Source organism: Solea solea, chromosome 2 (genome assembly GCF_958295425.1).
Source record: "Solea solea chromosome 2, fSolSol10.1, whole genome shotgun sequence".
NCBI classification, from domain to species: domain Eukaryota; kingdom Metazoa; phylum Chordata; class Actinopteri; order Pleuronectiformes; family Soleidae; genus Solea; species Solea solea.
In genome coordinates, this window is record NC_081135.1 from 39896286 (window position 1) to 39921640 (window position 25355).

General features: G+C 46.2%; 1 protein-coding gene across 1 annotated transcript in view; it reads right to left on the reverse strand.

Moving 5' to 3' along the window:
• Positions 1–25355, reverse strand: part of ttn.1 (titin, tandem duplicate 1) — a 147543-nt gene that overhangs the window by 112751 nt on the left and 9437 nt on the right. The window contains exons 22-54 of the mRNA XM_058614083.1: positions 23574–25267; positions 22979–23257; positions 22377–22643; positions 22033–22305; positions 21685–21948; positions 21333–21593; positions 20987–21247; positions 20634–20897; positions 20298–20558; positions 19955–20215; positions 19620–19880; positions 19199–19340; positions 18951–19119; positions 18578–18809; positions 17526–17810; positions 17289–17408; positions 16817–17005; positions 15464–15982; positions 14695–15180; positions 14264–14314; positions 10238–13834; positions 9081–9359; positions 8363–8929; positions 7925–8206; positions 7328–7606; positions 6968–7249; positions 6346–6624; positions 5971–6258; positions 5573–5851; positions 5202–5483; positions 4475–4753; positions 4048–4326; positions 249–530 (exon numbers count right to left, since the gene is read on the reverse strand). Of these exons, the coding sequence (XP_058470066.1) occupies positions 249–530; positions 4048–4326; positions 4475–4753; positions 5202–5483; positions 5573–5851; positions 5971–6258; positions 6346–6624; positions 6968–7249; positions 7328–7606; positions 7925–8206; positions 8363–8929; positions 9081–9359; positions 10238–13834; positions 14264–14314; positions 14695–15180; positions 15464–15982; positions 16817–17005; positions 17289–17408; positions 17526–17810; positions 18578–18809; positions 18951–19119; positions 19199–19340; positions 19620–19880; positions 19955–20215; positions 20298–20558; positions 20634–20897; positions 20987–21247; positions 21333–21593; positions 21685–21948; positions 22033–22305; positions 22377–22643; positions 22979–23257; positions 23574–25267 (13793 nt within the window). The remainder of the gene's footprint in view (positions 1–248; positions 531–4047; positions 4327–4474; positions 4754–5201; positions 5484–5572; positions 5852–5970; positions 6259–6345; positions 6625–6967; positions 7250–7327; positions 7607–7924; positions 8207–8362; positions 8930–9080; positions 9360–10237; positions 13835–14263; positions 14315–14694; positions 15181–15463; positions 15983–16816; positions 17006–17288; positions 17409–17525; positions 17811–18577; positions 18810–18950; positions 19120–19198; positions 19341–19619; positions 19881–19954; positions 20216–20297; positions 20559–20633; positions 20898–20986; positions 21248–21332; positions 21594–21684; positions 21949–22032; positions 22306–22376; positions 22644–22978; positions 23258–23573; positions 25268–25355) is intronic.

The window sequence follows — 25355 nt, forward strand, 5'->3', positions numbered from 1 at the left end:
CTCGCTAACGCTCATGCTGTAGTGGGAGGAAAGGTCACATGACGTCGAGGTCAAACAGATGTTAATGTGAAAAAAAGAAATACTGCTCAGTATCATGCTGACAGTCAACTCTGATCTTTGCTGATGATTTTACACCAGATTCTCCAACAGTTGAAACTTGTAACAACAAGATCTTTCATTCTTTGTTTTTCATGCTACAAACGTTCAGAGGAACAATGTTACGGCGACACAGAGCATCCATATCTGACCTTGTACTGTGAGAACGCTGGAGCAGCTCGTGCAGCCAGCAAGATTACGGGCCTCACAGCTGTAGACTCCGTTATCCTCAAACCGTGTGGTGAGCAGTTGCAGGTGCAGCGTGGAGTCGACGAGCAGTATTTTATAGTTTCCTCCATCGTTTAACTGTTGGTCATTTTTGTACCAGCTCACATTGACGGAGCGTGAGCTCTTTAGCTTACACTCAAAACGGTGTCCCTCACCCTGCTTCACGAAGATGGTGGGAGGCAGTTTGAGGACAAACTGAGGAGGTTCTGAAAAGTCATAAAAAAAGAAGATAACGTTAACATGAGAGAGGAAGCATCAGTGGAGCATCACAGCGATGGATAGAGAATGGACGGGTGATCTTAACAACACATCTGGAAAGAAGATAATGATGTTGAAGAAAGAGAAACTGTAAAAACGTGAAAACTAAAAGATCAAATGGCGACAGTGGACAAAAAAAAGAGCAGTCCAACCTTCCACCAGCAACTCTGCTGCACATGTCGCGACACCAGCTCCGTTGCTGATCCGACAGAAGTAAGTCCCACTCTGCAGAATCCCGACTGAGTGAAGCTCTACAGACGAAGAATACGTCTCCTGTCGGATCACACAGGACGGCCCTGTGACCAGTTCACTGCCACTCTTTAACCATGTGATGATAAACGGAGGTGTGCCTTCAAAGACGCTTCTGAAGACAACTGCAGAGTTTGGAAGAACTGTCTGACTCTCGGGTTCAGACACGAACATTGGTGGCACTAAAACCACAAGATAAAACAAGATGACGGAACATGACTAACGAAAAGTCAACTCTGACCTAACAGTGAATGAATGCTAACCTTTAGCTGTGAGAACAGCACTGCACACACAGCTGCCGGCTTCATTTGTGACTCTGCAGGAATATTCTCCAGTGTCAGAGCCTTCAGTTAGAATAAACTCCAGAGACACAGAATCCTCAGTGGTCAGAAGTTTGTGTTTAGCGCTCGCTGTGATTCTCTGTTTCCCTTTGCTCCAGTCAGCTGACAGCGGAATAGAACCAGACACTCTGCATTCCATCTTCACCACTGAACCCAAAACTGCCTGAATGTTTGTTAACTTCCTCCCAAATGTTGGAGGAACAAGCTTTTCTGTTTAAAACAGCATCAAACATTGAGTCAGTGAAAGAAAAGTTCTGCAGCTTGTATTTGTTTAAGATTTGAGGAATATTTTACAAACCTAAAACAACCAGCACAACTTTACAGCTGCATGTTCCCACAGAGTTAGTCGCTTCAAACAGGTACAGTCCGCTGTTGTCCAGCTGACAGGACTGGATGTTTAAGGAGCTGAGGTGGTTCTCGTACAAGAGACGATGTTTTCTACTCAACTCTAATGTTTTACCGTCTTTGCTCCACTGCACACTGATCGGCAGAGTTCCAGAGACTCTGACCTCAAGACTGACCGGATCACCGCGTGTCACTCTGACTTCTGCAGGCTTCTCTTGGATTGTAGGTGGTTCTACAGCACCAACACAAACAGGTGAGTGTACTTATTAGAGCTAAAGTATTCAAACTGTGCAGGAATAAAAAGTACCTTTCACTACGACAGTGGCAAAGCATTGGTCCTGTCCAGCTTCGTTGATGACCTGGCAGGTGTACCGACCACCATGAGCCCCCTCACACGCAGGAACCACGAGCGTGGCCTCATTTTTCTCAAACTTTATCTTAGTTTTTGAATTTTCTGAGATCCACTTTTCATCTTTCTGCCAATGAACAGCAAGAGGCAGATAACCGTCCACAATGCAGTGGAGAACCACCTCGTCTCCTACCACACAAGACGTGTTCTCCATCTTCTTTACAAATGTGGGAGGTGCTAACACAAACAAGACAACTTTAATACCAGAGAGTGTATAGTAATGTAAAGGTCACGTGATCTTCACTAAACCAACCTTTAAGAGACAAAGTTGCAAAGCTGGTGCAGCTTCCAACCTGATTGGTAACTACACACCGATATGAGCCAACGTCATGGTCTTTACAGTCCTGGATTTCCACGCCTCCCTTCTCACTATCACTGATAAAATACTTGGAACCGGAGATGATTGGCATTTTATCTTTGAACCATGTGATCTTCAGTGGAGCACTTCCTGTCACATGGTAAGAAAACGCTGCAGTGGAACCTTTAACAATATGAAGAGATCTCGGCTCTTCAGCAAATGCAGGCGGTTCTGAAAGTAACAGAATAAATCAATTTTTCATCTCCTTCAACATTTTACTGGATCTGAACACGTTCATGAAAAACCTCAGAGGAAAACCGACCTTTAACGTCTAACTCGGCACCGCAGCTCTCTGCGCCTGCTTCATTGCGAGCCTCGCAGAAATATTTCCCACTGTCTTCTTCACTAACTTGACAGATCTTTAACGTGGCGACAGAATTGGAAAACGCCAGCTTGTGTTTGACACTGTGCTGAAGCTCGACTGCGTCGCTGAACCAGCGCACACAGATCGGAGGAGAACCGACAACCCTGCACTCAAACGTCGCACTGTCTCCAACTTTCACCACTGACACACCTGCAGGTTTGTCAGTGAAAAACGCTGGCTCTGAAAACAAATGACCACATTTATTACAGTGACTTTTCAGTGGTGATTAACATAAAGAAGGTGATGAGGATCAATATAAACCTTTGACAAAAAGTGTCGCCTGACAGGAAGTGGAGCCGACATCATTCTGCACTTCACAGACAAAGTCTCCAGAATCACTTGTTTTGACAAAGTAGAGTTCCACTGAACTGCAGCTGTCATCTTTAATCACAGAACAGTTGGCGCCAGAAAAAACCTCTTTCCCATTTTTAAACCATCTGATGTTCAGCGGCAGTGTTCCACAGAAATGCACATGAAACTGGACTTTTGAGCCGGGAATAACATTCATGGATTCAGGCTTTTCAAGAATGCTGGGTGGCTCTGTTGTTGGGAAAACAACATTGTTACAACATCACACTGACGATGTGACTCTGTGTTAACTTTAAAATAAAACTCTAACCTTTAACGAGCAACAGCGCGGAGCAACACACGCTTCCTGCCACGTTTGTGGCGACGCACATGTAGCTGGCGCCGTCATCACTATCAAGATTAGTGATTTCCAGAAATGCAACATTGTCAAAGAAGGTGCATTTGTGTTTCTCGTCAGTCTGGATCTGTCGATCGTCTTTGAACCACTGCGTGGTCACAGGCAGCGAGCCGGAGACCAGACAGTCCAGGTGAACAAAGGACCCTTTGATTCCCTCGGTCTGCTTCAGTTTTCTCGTGAAAGTGGGTTTAATGATCTGATCTGTTACATTTGAAGTATGAAAACCTGAAATGTTAACCTGGTTCAAATATAACAAACAGGAACAAATGTAAACAACTTTCTCATTCTCTGACCTAACACAGTGACTGATGCTTCACTAGAACTGCACCCGGCTACATTTGACACCTCACAGGTGTATCCGCCACAGTCACTCATCTGAGTTTTATTGATGCTGAGCACAGAGCTGCTGTCACTGATCTGGACTCTGAATCCCAAACCTGAGCTCAGCTCTTTTCCTGCCTTCATCCACCTGCACGTCAGTGGTTCGCTGCCTGAGAACCTGCACTCCAGACGGGCCGTGTTGCCCCGAGTCACGCTGATGGACTTTGCATGCTCTGAAATACTTGGTGGTTCTGTGACAACATAGTGATCCAAAGGTGAATCAGCTGTTCCTCACACACAAGTGTTAATATCACAGGTAGATAGAAGCTCGACAGAAAAGCGACAGCAGTGAAACATGAACATCATACAAACCTGTGACAGTAAGCACGGCAGTGCTTCGCTGGGTCCCGGCTCGGTTCTGAGCCTGACACACATATTTGCCTCCATGTAACAACTGAGCATCTTTCAAAGTCAACACTGCACTCGTGGCATCAAAGGACATTTTAAAATGCTCGTCTTCCATGAGCTCATTATCGTCCTTCATCCAGGAGAAAGTCATGGGCAGTGACCCAGACAACATGCACCTCATAGAGACCTCAGAGCCCACAATAATGGACATGTCCTCGAGTCTCTGAACAAATGATGGTGGTTCTGATGAGAGAAGGTCACAGGTCAAATTCAGCATACTTACGGAAGCATGTGCAGGTGAAAATGTCTCAGTTCCTGGATTTAAAGACCTCAAACACATTGTTGATGGAAACATTAGACAACATGCAACAACAACAACACTGTGACTGACCTTTCAGTGAAATCTGGCAAGAACAAGACGTCTCTCCGACATCGTTCACAACTGAGCACTGATATGTCCCAGCATCTCCACTATCACAGTCCAACACCTCAACAGTGACTGTGTCATTTTCCAGGCTGATTTTGTGCTTTTTGTCATTTCTGATCAGTTTATCGTTGAGGAAAACACTGAGTTCAAAAGGAACAGAACCTGAAACAGTTCCTTCCAAGATAAGACCAGATCCCTTCATAAGCTCTGCTGATTCGAAAGGCCTCACAAACACTGGAGGCTCTACAAGAGAACACATGATGAATGTTAGAAGGTTCTGGTCTCATGCAGCCAGTCTGGTCCACACAGCTCCTTTAGATGTTCAGGGTCCAGTGAATGTGTCATCAAAACATCTATTCATCACCACAGGATCTGCACAGTCCATCATAGACATCCATCACAGATGTGGAAAATATGAATAGATCTTTAAATTTCAAATAAAAAATAAAAACAAAGACTCTTTGTGTCTGATTAGGATCTGGACTCTTGACTGTGGAACAACTGAATAACATACTGAAAGTGAAAAGTTCCACTATGTTTTTATGACGACAGTGAGTCAACTGTTGGGTTAAAGAGTTGGGTTAAAGATTTAAATGCAAACAGTACCCAAGTCAGCCCTGAACATGTTAAAGAAGAACGTGGACCAGGTTATACCAGGGCTGATGTCAGTCAAAGAAAAAGCAGGATTCACCTCTGACGGTCACCGAGCTGCTGCACTCGTCTCTGCCGGCCTCGCTGGAGGCCACACACACATACTGTCCGCTGTCTCCTACAGAACAGTCTTCTATCTCGAGAGACGCCACTGAGCCATCGAAAGATGTCACGTGTCTGTGGTCACACGTGATTTCAGAGCCGTTTTTCAACCACATGACCGTGATCACAGGTGTTCCCTGCACTTTACACGACAGCTTTAGAGGCTGTGCACTTTTCAGCAGCATTGACGGCTCAAGCGTCATCGTAAATTTTGGAGCTTCTGTAAATTCAAAGTTAGTCAGAGGAAGAGGTTAATTAAAGAGAGTAAACAGAGCGAAGCACAAACTAACACAAAGAATGAAACGGCACCTTTCACAAAGAGCACTGCGGTGCAGTCCACCTTCCCGGCATTGTTGGACACTTGACATGTGTATTTACCAGAATCACTGGATTTCACTGAGTGAAGCTCCAAAGAGCTGGATGAAGATTCTTTCTTTATGAAACACTTTCCTCCAGTGAAAATCTCTTTCTCCTCTTTGAACCACTTAATGACCAGAGGAGCTGATCCAGTGAAGGCTGATTTTAGGACAATGTTGGAACCTGGTGAAGTGTCCTGGGACTCAGGCTTCACCATAAAGGCTGGAGGTTCTGGAGTAGTTTAGGGGGAAAAAAACAACATGAATGCTTAAAACCTAAAATGTGAGCTTCAGTCATTGATAAACTCAGGTTTATCTCAGGTTTGAGGAGAAGCAGTTCACTGCTCTGACCTTTGATGGACAAAGAACCACTGGTCTCCTTCTCGCCAGCATCATTAGAGGCTCGACATGTATAAACTCCTCCGTCACTCTGGTTCAGGCTGATGATCACCACAGAAGCGGTGCTCTCAGTGAAATCCACCTGATATTTGTCATTGCTATGAATTTCTTTGTCATCTTTGAACCAACAAACAAGCATCGGCTGAGAGCCGGAGACGCGGCACTGCAGAGTAACGTTAGTGCCGATGTTTGCTTCCACTTTCTTCAGACTTTTGGTGAAGGACGGTGGAACTGCGCGATCTGTGTGGACAAACATGTCAAACATGTAACTATGAATCTGTCTGACCCTCAGGCATGACGACTTCTGTGTGTCTGTCTGAAACTGACCTATAACAGTGACGGAGCAGGTGCACTCGTCTTTGCCCACTTTATTGGAAACCTCCATCTTGTATTGTGACGTGTCTCCTTTATCTGCTGAGAGGATCTTTAAAATGGCCGTGTTTTCCTTCACCATCATCTTATATTTGCGGCCGCTGATCATCTCCCTTCCATCTTTAAACCACTTTACTTTCAGTTCTGGACTTCCTGAAATTGTGCACCCCAAAGTGGCAGACTCTCCGGCAGTCACACTGATGGACTCTGCTTTCTCTAAGATCCTGGCTGGTTCTAAAATTATAACACGGTTTTTAGAAGAGAGAATAATCTGTATCTTAAAGTGATAGGGTTTATGTTGATGTATTTGCATGAGATACCGACTGTAATTCTGTAATTTCAGTTCAGATTAAAAATATAAAAACATTTTCTGCCACTTTATCCTCCACATCAGGGCCACAGAGAGCGCTGTGCCAATCTCAGCTGATATAGGGTGAAAGGCGGGGTCATAGTTTTTTATTTTTATCTTCATCAAAAAAAACCTTTTTGTTTTCATTATTAATTTGTGTCAATATCTCAAACAAATACACTTGCATGAAATATCCCTTTAACTGCAAAGGTATTTAAAAGTTCTGACCTTGAACTGTTAACACAGCTTCACATTTCTGTTGCCCTGCCTCGTTCTCAGCGAGGCACGTGAACTTTCCTCCATGTTTGATCTCAACACAGGAAAAGGAAATGCAGGCTACATTGTTTTCAAAGGTCATGTGAACGTTTGGATCGTCGTCTCTGAGCAGCTCAGAGTCTTTCATCCATTTCACAGTGATGGGAGCTGAGCCTTTCAGAGTTCCCTGCAGCTTCACTGTGTTTCCCAACACCGCGGTAGCGCTCTCGATCCTCTTTGAAAATACTGGTGGTTCTGAAATAACAGTCACAGTAACATGAGTGACTGTCGCACCGACAACGTACCTGCGTTTAAATTCCACTCGTCACTGACCTTTCAGTTTGGCCACAGACTTTGAATTGACCGAGCCAACCTCGTTGGACACGACGCACTCATATTCGCCAGCGTCGGCGCTCTCAAATGAGTGGATCTCCAGAGAAGTCAGGAAACCCTGCGACACTATTCTGAACTTCTTATCTGTGGACAGACGCTTCTTATTCTTTTTCCAGGAAACCTCAAATGGCGTGGAACCTGCGAGTTCACACTCCAGCACGGCCACAGATCCTCTGACCGCCTCCACGGATGCTAACTCCTTTTTGAAAGACGGCGGTGCTACAGAGGAATAAAGACTTTCTGTGATAAACGCTCAACATATGAGTTTCTATCATGTACCTTTATGTAGCTAAAATAATTAGCTTTCATGGGTAATGTTGTACACGTCTTCATACATGTGCACATATAAAACTGAATGAATCTCTCCTGAAAGCTAATAACGTACTAAACAGACGTGTTTAAAGTTTTGACGAGTTGCTAAGAAATAAAACATTGTCCCTTTTTTATTCACTGCCCTCTAGTGGTGCATTGCTTAACAACATACGAACAATGAAATCATCTTTGTTGATTAAGTGTAAATGAGCTCTGCGTACACACCTTTGACTGTGGCTTTAGTGCTGCAACTTTCACAGCCAGACTCATTGAGAACCTCACAGGTGTAATTTCCACTGTCACTCAGAGCAACTTCCTGAATCTCAATAGTGGCAACGCCCTCCTTCAGACTGATGCCATGTCTGCCCCCTGCTGACAGCTCGCTGTTATTAAAGAACCAAGTAGTATGAAGTTCGGGGGAACCTTTGACAGAGCACTGCAGCCGTACAGTAGTGCCCTGTCTCCACACAGTGGTGCCCTCCAGCCTCTTTACAAAGACCGGCGGCTCTGCAGAGGTGCACGGTTTAAAAGAGCCGACATTAGGTCAAAGAAAAACAGAAACAACCCAGCAAATGTGAAAGGTGTTATGTTCATTCAAAATAAACAATGTTCATTTTCATGTCTATGAAAACGATCCATGAAAATCAACGGGACAGATCTTACCTTGAACCTTCACCAGAGTGGAGCATGTCGCACTCCCGGCTTCATTCGTCACTGTACACACAAAATTTCCACAATCCCTCAGTGTGGTCTTAAGAATATCGAGGGTGGCCATCTTATTCTCGAAGGACAGTTTACAGTCGGGAGACTGGTGGACTTTCCGTCCATCTCTGGTCCATGTCACACTCACTCCTGTGTCCTCATCCACCTGACACTCCAGGTGCAGAGGAGTGCCGACCACAGCGGCTACAGGACCCAGGGGCTTCACAAAGTTGGGCTTATCAATAACACGCAGCTCCGTGCTGCACTCATCAGTCCCAACATCGTTAGATGCTCTGCAGACATAGAGCCCCCTGTCAGCTGCCTCCAGCTCACTGAGCTCAAGAGTGTGTTTGTTCTTTTCACAAGAGGTTTGGTAGCGTTTCAGCTCTTTAGACAAGGCCTCGTTGTCTTTGAGCCAGACAATGTTCAGAGGAGCTGATCCCATTATGACACACTGAATCACTGCCCTCTTACCCACAAACACAGTCTGAGGGTCAGGTTTACTCACAAAGGCAGGAGGATATTTTTCTATAGGAATCGAGGGAGAAAGAAAATGTTAGTAGCACAACATTAACGTACATGAACTGGCCAAAGCACCAGTAACGGCCGGTTCATCACCACAACGGCTCCAAACTCAACCAGCAAAGAACAAGAAAGAGGAAACATGCGTCGCTCCTACCTGTCACAATGAGGGAAGCAGAGCATTCATCGCTGCCGTGCTGGTTGGATGCCTTGCAGGTGTATTCACCACTGTCCTCCTTGGTTGGTGTCAAAAGATCAAGTGAAGAAGTGCTGAAGCGACTGATAATCCGGTATTTGTCGCCCTCTTTGATGGGGTTTCCATCTTTGAACCACTTGAAGCTCACGTTTGGAGAGTCCTCGGTTTCACACTCAAACTTGGCGTGATGGCCGATGTTGACCTCCACAGGTTCAATCCTGTGTCTGAACACAGGTTTCACTGCAAGAGAGGAAGAAGAAAAAAATGAACATCTTATCAGACACAAGAGGAAGAAACAGAGAAGAAGATGAAGGGGGTGATGAAGTGAACCTGTGATGAAAACACAGACATATCCTGTTATGAGGAAAATGGGATTTGGTTTAGGATGAAGATATGATGAACAGGAATTCTGTGAGAAGAAAAGAGAGCGTGCAGAGACGAGTGGACCAGGATGAATGAATGTTTAAAGGGAAGGTGATTTCTTGAAAGGACAAGGTAATGACATGAAGGTGTTTGAGCAGTAGGGATGGGTACCAGACCAGATTACACTCATGCTCCGAGGTTCAGATTTATTTGAAATCAACTACATTTTTAGAGAAATCTGGACAGTGAGTGAGCAGGTGAATGTCCAGGCTTCACCCGCTCACCAAGACTCTCCAGAGATTCTCCTGCTGTTGTGAACATCTCTCACTCTGATAATGTCCCTCTGCATTTGTCTCATATGTGAATGAAAATGGACGGAGACATAAATACGTGGACATTATCTGGACAGTTTGAAAACAGCTTAACAAAACTTTGAGTGAGAGATGCTACAGTGTAGCTCAGGTCCAAGAGAGACCAGACTGAGTTAAACCTGAACCAGTTCTGTAGTTGAATACCAGTATTGATTCAAATATAAACAGTACCCAACCCTAACAAGCTGAGAAACGTGAGGATATGGCTTTTGTCTGGTAAAAACCTTGAACCTCCAGACTTTGTTTTTTGATTTGAAAAGACTTTAAAACTTTAGATTTCTAATAAAAAAGACTGGACAAAGTCTGAGTTACAGTTGAGGTTTGCAGACAGTAAATGTGCTGGGTTAGTTGATGATGAAATCAAAGAAATGCCCATCATCAAACCTCTGGAGACCACAGTGAGTCTTGAAGACGTTGTAGTCCGGCCGGCTTCATTCTCAGCCTCACACACATATTCTCCTTGATGCCTCTCCTTGACAACCTTGTTGATAACCAGTTTGTATGTGTCATGATCTTTAGAACACTTGAACTCTTTGCCAGATTTCACCAGCTGTCCATTGAAAAACCAGTTGACAATGGTGACATATTTGATGGTGGCAGTAAAAACTGCCTCTCTGTTTTCCTCAGCACAGATGTCTCTCAGAGCGTTAACAACTGCAGGATAATCTAGCAGACTGTCTGAAGACTCACTGATCATGACGGCCTCTGAGAGGAACTCCTCTCTGGTTTCGCTATGGACAGTAAGATCCACATGTTGCTGAACAGAGGCTCCACCTACAGAGACAGTGGTGGTGAACTCCCTCCCTGACTCACAGATTTCAGTTTGACTCTTAACAGTTGCACTTTTGAAAGAAGCCCTCTCTTCAGTCTTGAGTGCTGCAGACTGAGACACAGTTGAAGGAAACCCGACAGCACTCTCCGCCACCATGACTGTGTCCACCACAGATGACAACACCTCTTTAGAGGCTGCTGTGGTCACCTGCACTTTACCAGGCTTTTCAATTTGCATGGTGCCCGGATGGTCTGAAGTAAGACTTTGTTGCTCCTGGAAAACCATGGCATGCAGAGCACCCTGTAGCTCAGATCTGAGGTCAGCGGTCTGAGGGTACTTGCCCTCAAATGACAGTGTGATCTCCATTGGAGTATCTGGTGTTGTGATCAGATAAGTGTGCATGGTGTGTTTTGGTTCTTTCGTACGCTTCACCTCCTGCACCTCCACAGTAGCTAACCTTCCTACAACATCAGCCAGTAACAGCGGCTGGTCTCTGGCCACAGCAGACTGGAGGGTGTCTCTGAGCTGACGGCGTATGTTCAGACTGGATGATTTAGGGACAGGAATAACAAAGGTAAGTTCTTTAGGTAGAACCTGTGTGTCCTGAGACTCATGGACAAACAGAACATGTCTGGGCTGCGTCAGAACGCTCACAGATGAACCCTCAGATTTAAATATTTCCCCTGAACACTCTCCAACAATGACCTGCTTTTCTTGCAGTAGAACCGACTGTCGCACTGACTGACCCTCCTGAATCTGGACTGCAAAGTCTTGCTCAGCAGCTTCTAAGATTTGGCAGCTCTCAGTGGCCAAAGCCTTCTCTTCAATGAAAATAGGCTTTTTAGGGATTTTAGGCTCAATTTTTACCTGAGGCCTGAACTTTTCATCGGTTTTGAGAGCAATGGTGTGACCCTCCTTGAGGGTCTGAGTGTCTGTGACGTTCAAAGACTGCATGATATTCCAGTAGTCCTCTTTCTGGATCAGCGCTCGCTGCAGTTTCACATCAGCAGTAAACGGCTCCTCTTTTGGGAGCTGCCTGGGCTGTGAGGAGACAGCGAGGATGCTGGAAGGTCTGGGTTCAGTGCGATGCTGCAACTGAATGCCACTCACTGCCTGATCCATATCTTTGTGAAAATCTGCAGTGATCTGTCTTCTTTCCTCTGAAATAGCTGTGTGCCTTTTGGCCTTTTCCTGCTTCTGTATCGCCACCTGCTGGTCGGGTTTAGTGACAGTAAGCTTGCCTTCCTTTGGTAAAACTGATACAGAATGAATGGACTGAAGGTATTTTGTTTGTGGCAGTTCTTTCTTTGGTTGAACTGACATAGCATCTGTTTTTGCTGCTAATTCTGAGGTTCCTTCACAAACAACAGTCCTCTGTTCTTCCTGACTCACTGAATGCAGCAGAGTCGGACTGCTCCTGGCCTCTGCCTGCTCTGTGATAGGCTTTTCACTGCTGAACCTACCTTCAGACTGTAAAATATCCTGTGTACTTATGACCTGCAGGTTCAGGACTCTCTCTCCCTCCTGCTGAGGCTGTAAATATACAGAGGATTCGATACCTGGCACCTGTCCCACCTGTTCAGCCTGGAGTTCATACTTCTCTTCAGCAGCTACAGCTGACTTGTAAAGAATGTCTTTGCATGAGGTGATTTTCTCCTGCTCAGGTCTGTGGATCTCAAATCTCTGCTCTTTCGATAAAACCATTCTAGTTTCGCTCACAGGTGCCACCGCTGCTTTAGCCATCTCTTTCTCAATGAGGGGTTGGACTGCTGCATCTACAGCTGGCAGCAGCTCAGAGTGCCTCTCTGTGATTGGCTGCTGACTTGTACACTGAGCTGAGTATGAAATCCTAACCCCTTCTGCTATCCTGAAACTCTTTTCTTCCTCTGGTCTGTGAATAAAACCCGATCTTTCTTCGAGGATGGGTAGAGTCAACTCTATTTGAGGACCTACAACAAGCTGCCTGGGCTCAGTTGAGGTCTTCATGTGCTCTGGAACCTGGTCTGTCAGTGCCTCAGCTCTCACTGTGGTGAGTGGGAGGACCTGTTCAGATGTAGCCGACATGAGCTTGGATGGCTGCTCTTTGGCTAACTGGAGTTCAACAACCTCTGGGCTGAGGATGCGCTCAGAGTGCTGCTCGGTGATCTTCTGCCTCTCCAGGACAGAGGATAAGAAGGTGGCCGTGTGAAGCTGCCTAACAGGAACAGCGGAGACCTGGACAGGCTGGGTGGGAACCACAGAAACCCTCTCCTGGACTTCAAGAGACTGCAGAACTGCTGCCTGCTGGGTTAACTGCTCTCGATGAGGAGTGGCTGCAGAGATATCGAGATCTCTGAGTGGTCCCGCCTCCTCGCTGGGAATAATCTGCCCGTCTTTGGTGCTGATGGTATAGATCATCTGATCAGAGCGGCTTCTTTCCTCATGTAACAGAGACCCTGAGCTTTGCTGAGTCATGGAAAACTTTAATCCTGTAGTCTTTCTCACAAAAGGCTGCTCTTTCCTGAACACGAGCAGCTCTGCAGTACAAGACTCTTCCCCTTGTGTGTTGGAGGCCTTACATGTGTACACACCACTGTGCTCCTGTTGGACACTCTTAATGTGAATATGACCCGACCCGTCTGGATTGTTTACGATTATACAGAAGCCGCTGGGCTGAATGTGGACTCTACCTCGGAGCCACTGAACCTGAGGGAGAGGATCTCCACTCACTGTGTACCTGAAGGACGCGTCACCTCCCTCACACACCTGCATCGACTTGATGGTCTGACTGAACTCTGGGGCTTTCCCTGTTGGGACGACATGTTTCTCTGACTCGTGCAGCTGGACGTGCAGATAAGACATGCACGTGGACTGACCGAACCTGTTTCCCACTGTACAGCTATACTCGCCCTCACTCTCCCTCTGGATGTTGTTAATGACCAGACTGTACTCATCCTGCTCGTGAATGAACACATAGACTGACGAGCTCGTTATGGTCTGGCCATTGTGGAACCACTGAACGGTGGGTTTAGGAAAGCCAGACACTCTGACTGTAAACATCACAGTTTCTCCAGCAGCTGCGGCTGCAGGAGACAACTCACTGAGGAAAACAGGCTTTTCTCTTTTCTTAGATTCTGGTTTGAGTTCAAGTGTTCTGGTTTTGTCTGGTAGTTTAAGGCCGGTGTGGAACGACCTTTCTTCTTCCACTGTGATGGTTGAGCTAGAAAAGGCTGAGTGGAATAAAGACAGTTTAACTTCATGTGAGACAAACCGCAGTCACCTTTGAAAAAGATCCATGTAAGTGTACAAGTGTAAAGGTCAGGACTGTGTTTTACTTTATGCATAAGTGTTCAAGTTTGAATCAATTTCAGAAGAAAAATGGAAATAATGAAACCAAACAAACGACTGCAGCTGCAGTGAAGTAACAACTGTATAAACAGGTGTGAGGTTCAGCTGTGTTGTGTTGTGAGTCTTCCAGGTTCAGCAATGCTGCCACCTGCTGATCTGGACAGTTATTGTATCTCAGTTCAAAGAGGACAGGACCTGAGACTGTGATGTGTTCTAATCTTAGCTTCACAAATTCCCACCATTTCAACCTGGAAACAAAGTCAAATGAATAAAAAGATTCTTCTTCCAGACAAAATGTGACATTTATTTACCTTTGACTTTGTCCTGGACCTGAATCTCAGGTTCTTTTCCCACTTCAGTTACTGTAAAAACACAAAGGTTCACAGATTAAAAGCTGAAACTCACAACTGGACATAAAGTCTCATATGGTGCAAGACTGTTAGAATCAGTGACGTGCATCCATATCATCCCTCTGGTCACGTGACTGACATTCCTGCATGCTTCTGTTGGCCTTTAGTGTGCAGCACCTGTGAGTCTGTCAGTCTGTCTGTCTGTCTGTCTGTATCACTGTCCATGTTTGAGTGAGTAAAGGTCAGTGACCTCTGCTGACCTGCACACTGGGGTTAAACCTGTGGAAGTGGTGTCTCTGCTGCTGAATGTTTGGGTGGAAGCAGTGTAGATGAGTGTGGGGCTCATCAAAGCAACACAGAGACCAAAAGACCAAAAGCATGCAGATGCCAACCTTTCATGACTGGGCTGCTCTCAGCATCTCCAGTTGAGAAGAGTTTTTTGTAAATGTAAGCGTCTGCTTGTCCACATGTGTCATTGTTAACGTTTAAACAGCACAGAGGGCCGTCACGTTTCACAGAGTACGACACAGAATCTTCTACATTCAAACGGTTGTAAAGCCAAATGACAAAGGGAGACGGAACTCCCTTTATAACGCAACCCAACGAGCCGCCGGCTCTGTTTGTGAGCAGCAGCTCCGGGGGCAGTTTGACCAGGAAGTTGAGGCCTCGCTCGTCGACATGTGTGACATCAGGGAAATACGGGAGGCTGATGAAGCTGTACGGTCTCTGAGAAGACGGAGGCAAAGGTCCCGGTTTCTCCACTGCCTCCTGCTGGTCTTGTTCGGGAGAGTCTCTAACAGACACCCTGTCAATCTGAGACAGTTTGCGTACAGAATCTGTAGAAACGGGGGTTTCTGCTTTGAGAATTGCTTCTTTAGCTGGGTGAGAATAAAGTTAGGGAGAGTAATTAGGGGTCAGAGTTCAAAGCTATTACTCGACACACTGAAGGTGTTAGTATGATGATGATGAAATTAGCAAAGCTGCAACAGGAGGAAGAGGACAATACGACTACAAGGCTTGTTATTCTATTATGCTAACAGGTTACAGTCTACAATGAGATAATTAATTGGGGGGGGGGGGGGGGGGGGGGGGGTCGGAGGAGCGATGGGATGGACCGGATGATGTGACAGACTGATTAAAAAAAAGAATAATATTAACCACCTTCAACAGTGAGCTGGGCGGAGGAGCTGTTGCAACCGTGTTGGTTGGTGGCGGTGCAGCGGTATTTACCCTGGTCTGCCACACCAACACCCTGGATGAGCAGAGACAACAAGCCCTCGCTCTGAGAGCTCCTCACCCGCTCTGTGTCCTTCAGATTCTGTCCATTATGATCCCACACCACCGTGGTGAATGGCTGTCCGTCAAACAGGCAGCTGAACTCTGCCATTTCACCGCTTTTCACCCAAATATCGCTCATTTCCATCAGCAGTTTGGGGAAAGTTGAGAGTTCCACGTTAAAGCTGCATTCGGAGCTCGTCTCCACCAGACTCACACTCTCCATCTGAGTCTCCACCGTCCTCCAAGACACAGACGAGCTCTGAGAGACTGTTTCAGTAAAGTCAACACTGTGGCTCGTTTGTACCATTGAGTGAGAGCTGAAACTCTCAGTGTGAGCCTCCAGATGCTCACTTAGCTGAGCATCGGACGCACAGCTCCACACACTAGCTACGGCTTTTTCATCTAGGCAGTAAAAAGAGTAGAAGAATTAGGTCAACACATGATTCTGCTGATGTCTTCATGAAGGTGGAGCTTGGAGGATCAGTCAGGATCAGTGAGGGAGTGGGCGGACGCTGGTGTCCACTGTCAATCATGCAAGTTTGACTGGAGACGTCATTTAAAACCAAAAATGAATCAAATACATCAAAAATAATATTATTGATCCGTGTCCATGCTCCAGTGTGAGGAACCCTGAGGCACCCTGAGGAACCCTGTGGCACCCTGAGCCACCCTGAGGCACCCTGAGGAACCCAGAGGAACCAGCTGTTTGACAGTTCTGTGTTCTTCTCAAGTCAAGACGTGTTTAAAAAAAAGGGCTGGACAAGATTACATCATGCATCATGTGACACACCTGTACAGCTATCACCTGTGCGAACATATGCTAGCACATACAGTCCAGGGCTAAAGTTAAGTGTTGGAGTATTAAAGTCTTTGAAGGCTGACAAAGCTGTAGAGACCTGAAACTCTTGGCTCAGATCTTCTGCTGTTCACTTCTTTCTCTTATAAATAAACTCTGGTTTGCTGTAAATAACAATTATTTATTGTTTTAGATTAAATTAAATAAAATGCTGTGACAGAAAACAATTCACAATCATTTCAATTTACTGTGGTTCAAATAACTATATTTTAAAATAATCTCTGCATTTAATAGTGAACCATAAAAACACATTAACCAGTTACAGACGCTCAGATCCCCGTGGCTGGTTAATAAAGGATGTGATCTGATCTGATCTGAATAAACTGGCGTCTCTCTGATGAACAGACGTGGATGTTACAGTGTTAGTCAGTTAAACTCACCGTCGAGATGCAACGCTGCCGCACACGTCACCATTCCTGCCGAGTTAGCGGCAACACATGAATATTCACCCTCGTGATCAGGGAGAACTTTAGAAATGTCCAACTGGCAGACGTTGTCAACGCGAGACATGGTGAAGATTTTTGAATGTTTGAGCTCCCGGTGTTTACAGAACCAGGAAACCTGCACATCTGGACACAAACATCAGGGTTACATGTCACACGTGTGTTCTCAGAACATACACAATTAAACATAAACAGTGTCTAACAGCGAGATAAAGACGTGAGTCTTTTGTTAAAGTGGATAAAACCTGTTGTTTCTTGTGTCTCTGACATATTTTCACTGAGAGTGGAGTTCTGTATCTCAGACTGGTTTTCAGCAGCAGGGGGCACTCACAGCACAGTCAGTGCTAACCATGTGTCAGGGACAGGTAAACATGTCTGAGAATACACATGAAAAACAAATGACCGTCACCTTCTCCAGAGACACTGCACTGGAACCTGGCGGGGCTTCCCTCAGAGACCACGACATTCTGCAGTGGACTGATGAGGACTGGAGCCAAGACCGGAGCCATGGTTTCCACCACTTCAGGGACTATGAGGAATAATCAATCACACATAGTTACTGATCAAGTTCAGACACCAGAGATTATGATAATCTGCTGTGTGAGTGAAGCTGGTACACGAAGACAACACTGTTCTGATAAAGTACCTTCCACAGTGAGAGAGGCGGAGCTTGTCGCTTCTCCAAAGTCGTTTTTGGCCTGGCAGCTGTACACGGCGGAGTCATCCACAAAGACCTCCAGCAGCAGCAGCGTGTGTTCGCTGCCATCGTGGAGGAACTTGATTTTGTCGGTGATGACAAGAACCTCAGAGTCTTTGTACCAGGAAACCTGAGGCTGAGGGAGTCCAGTCACCTGCACGGAGAACCGTGCTGACCGGCCGGACATCGCCGTCTGTGGTGTCATCTGTCGCACAATCTCAGGAGGTTCCGGCACTTCAGTCAGAAAACAGAGGATAGAACTTCAGTCAGGAAACAGAGGACAGAACTTCCGTCAGGAAACAGACAGAACTTCAGCCAGGAAACAGAGGACAGAACTTCAGTCAGGAAACAGAGGACAAAACTTCAGTCAGAAAACAGAGGACAGAACTTCAGTCAGGAAACAGAGGACAGAACTTCAGTCAGGAAACAGAGGACAGAACTTAAATCAGGAAACAGACAGAACTTCAGTCAGGAAACAGACAGAACTTCAGTCAAGAAACAGAGGACAGAACTTCAGTCAGGAAACAGACAGAACTTCAGTCAGGAAACAGACAGAACTTCAGTCAGGAAACAGAGGACAGAACTTCAGTCAGGAAACAGAGGACAGAACTTCATCATCAACTTTCTGGTTGCTGGTTTATGAAATAATGTTGTTTTAGCAGCTCGCCTCAGGATGAGCTAGTGTGGTGCTAACGGCTAGCTCGCGCTTCGAAGCCTCTGATATCAGAGGTTAAAAAAACATGTATAACCTCTGAAATAGCAGTAGCACACACACACTGTTGTTGTGATCATGTGATCTACATGCATCCAACACACAGAGCCCATGTGATCACAACGGGCGCTGCTGGATAGAAGTGCTGGAGCTGACTGTTGTATCGGAGATTTTAGAGGCAGTCCGATATTATCCAATACTCGTTTTTTTGGCTGATATCAGACAAATATCAATATCGGATCGGGACATCCCTACAAATTTATAGCAGTTGTTTGTTTGAGTTTCTTACATTTGACGTGCAGGTTGATGGTGCTCCTGTTTTTCCCGGCTAAAAAGGTGAACTCTCCGGCGTCGCTTCTGTACGTCTCAGAAATGGTGAGACGGTGCAGTTTCCTGATGACAGCGTAGCTGAACCGTTCCTCTTCTGTGATCTGGATCTCCACGCCATTCCTCATCCAGTGACCTTCCACATCGTCCTCGTCCACTTCAAACTCAAACGTTGCTCTGTGTTTCTCAATCACCTGTAAGAAAGTCAGAGTGGGCGGAGTTAAAAACGTTGTTTGTTTGTTTGTTTGTTTTTGTTTGTTTGTTTTTGTTTGCTGTGAAAATGGACACAAATCTCAGGACCTCAGTCCTGAGAGTGTGTGTGTGTGTGTGCTCACAGTGATGTTTCTGCTAACAGGAGCAGAAATTTTAATGTCCCGTCCCTCGACACTCAGGTGTCCCTTGGACATGCTGGACCCGGCCACAGCGGTGAACTCTCCGGCATCAGACAGACGGACGGACGGCAGAACCAGACGGTGCACAAATTTATCGGAGCTAATTTTATATCTACAGGAAACAGAAAGTTAGAAAATTAAGTTTCTCTAATGTTTTTCTTTGAACAGGTGAGTGTGAGTGATCATAACACCTGTCGGACATCTCCAGCTCCTGACCGTCCTTCATCCACATCACCTGGACGTTTGGCTCAGAAACCTCACACTCAAACGTTGCCCTCTTCTTCTCTGTGATCTTCAGGTCCTTCAGATTTTTGGTGAACTCAACCACACGAGCTGCGATAGAACATCGACGTGTTACATACACACATTTCACACTTTGGATGAAAAACAAATAAATGACAATTGCTGTTGAGCCCTGATGCATTAGAGGCTCAAACTCACAACCTCAGACACCAAAGGTAAGTCAAAGGTCCTTCATTTTTGCTCTAAGTTGCAAAGCTTGCTATGTCATCCCAGCTGACATAGGGCGAAGGGCAGGGTCACAGGTCAAGTCCAAGATTTCCACAGATGAATAATTTTCACTGACTAGTTTTGAAGAGTAAAGGTTTTTACCCTCCACGTCGAGTTTGGCGCTGGTGACTGCGGACCCGGCCATGAAGGTGTACTCGGCGCTGTCTCCAAAGTGGACGTTCCTGAGGCTCAGAGTGTGTGTGAGCTGTTTGCAGCGAGCCTGGCAGCGGTCTGTGGACCGTATCTCTGCGCCGTTCTTCAGCCATTTGTAAGTGATTCCCTCGTAGTTAACATTTACTTCAAATGTGACCGAGTCCTTCTCCTGCGCGTTCAGGTCCTGCAGCATCATCATGATCAGAATAGCTGAAAAAAATGCAACAACAAAATGTTCAGACGAAGGTCGAAAGTGTGTAAACTTGGTGAGGGGCGGGGCTTACGGCTGACAGTGAGTGTCGCCGAGACGCGGTCACTCCCACAGACGAAGGTGTACTCTCCAGAGTCGTTCTTGCTCGCGTTCACGATCCTCAGCTGATGTACTTTTCCCTGAACTTCAATCCTGAACTTCTCACTCATCTCGATCTCTACTCCATCCTTCAACCACGTGGACGGGATGTTAAAGTGAGACACTTCACACTCGAACAGGGCCACCTGGGTCTCTGGCACCTCCACGTTCTTCATGGACCTGGTGACTTTCAGTGCTGAAGAAGAGTATAAAGAGGAATCTTTCAGACTTAGAAGAGTCTCTACATGTTCAAAGATGGCTGCCGTGCTGATACTCACACTCCACAAAGAGACGAGCGCTGCACTGCAGGTGTCCGACCTGCACAGTGTACTCGCCCTCTTTGCTGCTGTCCACTTCCTGGATGATGAGTTTGTGGTTCTTCTTCTCTGAGATCATCATGTAGTGCTCATTTGGCATCAGCTCCGTTTTGTTGAACATCCATTTCACAGGAATATTTTCCTCTGAGATACTGACATCAAACGTAGCACTAGCACCCAGAAGTGATGTCACATCTTTTGGCTTCTTCAGGATCTTGATCGCTGTTGGGAAATGTTTCAGTTAAAAACTGTATGACTCTTGCTTTGCTGTGTTTTAATAAATCAGTGTTTGTTTACTTTCAACGTTTAGCCTGGCATTGGCTGAAAGTTTGCCCAGTTTGAAGGAGTAGACCGACTCATCCTGTGTGTTGCAGTTGTTGATCTTCAGGGTGTGGACAGTGCCTTCGATGGTAATCTCGCATTTATCACTGGGCTGGATTTCCACTCCATTTCTGATCCACTGCGCTCCCCTCACATTTTCGTGGGTCAGCTCCAAGATGAACATGGCGTCCTGGGTCTCAACCACATTCTGGTTCTTCAGAGTCTTTTTCACCTTCACAGCTGTGGTGACAAACATCATAGTTAATCCACAGTTGGGTCATTTGATGATGTGAGCAACCATCACCATGGGCACTTGAATGTGGACTTACCCTCAACCTTTAGGGTGGCGGAGGTCTTGGAGGAGGCCACCTGATAAGTGTACTCTCCGATGTCGGTGGCTTTGGTGATGATGATGACGAGGCGTCTGACGGTGCCATCCACCTCGCTCACCACGTTCTCGCTGATGTCAACAGGCTTTCCATCTTTCAGCCAGTTACCCTCTGCAGTCGGGTTAGAGACCTCACACTCCAGCACAGAAGTCTGGGAGTCAGCCACCACCATATCCCGCAGGGGCTTTTTGATAGCGCCACCTGGTGACAGGAAATAAATGGTAACTTCCAGTTAAATCTTAATAACTGGGATTAAATTAAGCATAAGTGAGTGAACTCCTGGTACCTGTTACAGTGAGAGATGCACTGCACGTCTTCTGACCAGCGGCGAACATGTACTCGCCCTCCTCGTCCTTCATGGCATTCATGACCGTCAAAGTGTGGCACTTGTTCTTAGATTCCATCTTATACTTGCCACCAGCTTTGAGTGGCTGCTGCTTGAAGGTCCAGAAGGCATCAATACCCGGGTGAGACACCTCAGCCTCGAAGATGACGTTGTCTGACTCTGAGCATTCCTTGTCCTTAATTGGCATCACAATCTGAACAGCTGAGAGATGGAACCAGGTTTAAAGCATTGTCCAGTGGGTGGAGCTGTTTGTGAACACATAAACAGATTAACAGGTACTCGTGTGACTTACTCTGAACAGTTAACCTGCAGCGGGTCTCGGCTCGGCCAACGATCAGTTTGTAGGAGCCTTCGTCGGAGGCGAACGTCCTGGTCAACACCAAACGCTGCTTAACTCCTTTTGCCACCATCTGGACTCGGTCACTGGGAACCAGCAGCTGGTCATTTTGGTACCATTTGACCGAGCTGATGTCCTGGGCAGAGATCTTTGTCTCCAGCACAGCCTTTGTCCCCTCAACAACACTCATGTCCTTCAGTGGGATCACCACACCAATCGCTGAAAAGGAAATGTAGGTGTTTTGTTTAAAATGATAAAGTTTGTTAGAAGAAATCGTGTCACCTTGAATCTAAGACAACGTACTCTGAACGAGCAGCTTTGCTGAGGTTGAGATCTCATGAGTGGGAACAACAAATGAATAAGTTCCACAGTCGTCCTTGCTTGTGTCTTCGATCAGGAGTTTGTGGCTCTGTTTGTCTACGACGACGTGGACACGGCTTGAGGCTGTGATCTGCTGCCCGCTCTTCATCCAGTTACCTTCAACATTCTCTTGAGAGAACTTGACCTCCATCTGAGCGATGTCGCCCTCGCAGACCGTCAGGTCGGTCAAAGGCTGCATCAGGGTCACTGGACGCACTAAAACACCAAAGCAAACCTGTTACACACTGGACACATCACAACTCCATATCCAAACCACACAAACTCACGTTTCATCTTGAGTGAGGCACTCGTCTTGAACTCGCCCACTTTGAAGGTGTATTTTCCCTGGTCCTCCTTCTTGACGTCTTTTACAGTCAGGGAGTGTCGTCCCCGACGGGACAACATGACGTATTTGCTGCTGGGAGAGAGACACTTTTCTCCAAAGAACCAGCTTCCCTCCGCATCCTCACGGGAAACCAGACACTCAAACTCTCCAGAGTACGACTCCGGCACCTCGGTGTTCTCCAACCGTTCCAGGATCTCCAGGGGAGCTCCTGCTCAGTGAAGAATAAAGGTGATGTTGCACATTTGGACATGGGCAGAACGGAAAGACAGTTCCCCCAAATCACACACTCATGATTTATAATTATGTTATTTTTCACTTTAAAATGTTAATGTTTTCAAACAAACACATATCTGCACATTTTCTGGAATCTTTCAAAAATGAACAAAAAAAGGTTCATTGCATACAGAAGGAATTAGATAAGAAAATTCCTTTATTATTTTATAATATATAACAGTCAGGGACAGTCATATATTATTATATAATATAGTCCATTATAATATTAAAATGATCACATTAATATGAGAAATTCATTCATGTAATCACCTTCCACATTGAGCCTGGCACTTGTTCTGACATCGTCGTCAATGACTACACATGTAAATTCTGCATCATCCCTCATGCCGATCACCAGCACCGACAGGAAGTGAACCTTTCTGTCCGAGTGCATCCTGTATTTGTCTCCAGAGAAGATCTCCATGTTGTCCTTCAGCCATTTGACTTTGACGAAAGGCTCGTTGGTCTCACACTCAAAGGTTGCCATGGTGTCCTTCTCTTTGGCGTTGACATCCTCCAGCTTCTGCGTGAAGCTGATGACTTGTTTTGCTGCAAAAACAACAAGTATTTGATAGTAAAGACAACACTTTGATGTAGACTCAGGTCTCATCTTCCCTGAATGTGTTTGTTTTTGGTTCTTTATTCTTAGGTCTTGCTGTACTGAGGCACAGTTCAGTGATTGTTCAGTGTTGTTTCCTGATACAACACATATAAACATTTTTAAAAATGTAAACACATTTTAGTAGAACCACAGTTCTCCTTCCATGGCTACCTGGCACACATGGGACCAGTTCCAACTCTGAACTGACTTTTAGTTCCCAACCTTGATGTAAACCTTTAAGTAAACTTGAGAAAGTTACATTACCTTGCACCAGCAGAAAAGCGTGGCTTGAAGTTTCTCCAGCTTTGTTTGAAGCTTTGACCATGACGCTGGCAGAATCTTCTGCACTAACGTTCCTGATCACCAGCTCACACACATGGTCCTCGGGCCAGAACCAGTAAATACGATCAGACTTCTCCAGCTGAACACCGTTCTTGAACCACTGGCAATCGGGTTCTGGTCTGCCAACAACTCGTACTCTGAACTTGACCTCGTCTCCTTGTGCGACTGTCTGGCTCGTGATGCGTTCCAGGATTTTGGGAGCTTCCATGCTGGCTGAGAGTTTGACCCTCTCTGGCTTCAGAGCCTTAGCTGTCAGCTTGCGACGCTCCTCCTCTTTCTTCTTCTCAGCCTCCTCTTTCGCCTTGGCATGGTGAAGCAGGTCCTCCTTTGTCTTCTTCAGCAGATCCTCATAGCTTTCATCCCTCTTCCGTGACTTGAGCTCCACCGCTGTGATGGACTCGTAATAGCCTTCCTCAGTCCTGCGTTTGAACTTGCTCCTCAGCTCCTCCGACTCCTCTGTGGATTTCTCATGAACAATTCTCTGGGATTTCTTGAGCTTGACCACTTCTTTAAGCTGAGAGTCCTCTGCTGGTTTCTCTGCTTTCACCACTTCAAATAAAACTTTCCCAGGTTCAGGTTGAACCACGGCTGGTTTGGCCTCAGGAGCTCGACGCAGATGAGTCCTAAAGTCCTCTTTCTGCTGAATCTCCAGCTTCACCGTGTGCTCGGCGGAGCCCAGGTTGTTGTCGGCCACCACTTTGACTTCTCCTGAGTCATAGGACTTGATTTCAGTGATTTCCAGGTAATAGATACCATCATAACGAAGTCTGTACCTTTTACTTTTGCGGATAAGTTGTCCATTTAGGTACCAGTTGACCTTCGGTGATGGATAACCAGTGACTCTGCAGCGGAATCTGGCTATTTCACCCTCTACAACTTTGACTGGTTCAGGGAGAAGGACAATATCAGGTTTCATTTTCTCAGTTTCTTCTTCAACAGTGACTCCTGTAGGACCCTCATGGGCCAGGCGCTCAATCTCCTCCATTTTGTGCACCCCCTTCCTGCCTTCAGGAAGCTGTGATTCCTCAACAAGACCTTTCTCATCCTTGACGATCAGGGTGGCCGAGGTCTGGTCAACTCCAAACTTGTTTGCGGCTCTGCAGGTGATGACACCACTGTCTCTAGCGTATGCGACTTCATAGTCAAGGCTGCAGTATCCAAACTCATTGACCATGCGCAGCCTGTTAGCAGCTGCCAGCGGTTTGCCGTCATGCAGCCACTCCACTACCATGGTGGGGTCACCGATAGGAGTCAGTCTGCACTCAAAGTGAGCTGGACCGAAGCGCTTCATGCGAACAGAGTTCAGCTTCTTCTTGAAAAGTGGTTTCTGTTGCTTCTCTTTGTCGTAAAGGTCGCCCTCCTCCCACTGCTCTTGACCGTAACGCAGGTGGAGTGGCTCCACCTCTGGAGGACTGATTTCTTTGGCTTTGTAGGTTCCTTTGGGAATGATGAGCTTCCTCTCTGGTTCAGGTTCAACATAGTCCAGCTCCACATTGACTCTGCAGCGGGTGGTGTCTCTGCCTGCCTTGTTAATTGCTGTGGCTGTGTACCAGGCGCTGTCCACACCTGCCGCAGACGGGATCTGGAATTTGGCCTCTCCTCTTGTTCCTTCAATCCTGGAACATGAATTTGTCATTTTCAGATTAACATTGGTGGATTTTAGCTACAATAACAACATCACTGTTCAAAGTTCATTTTATTCAA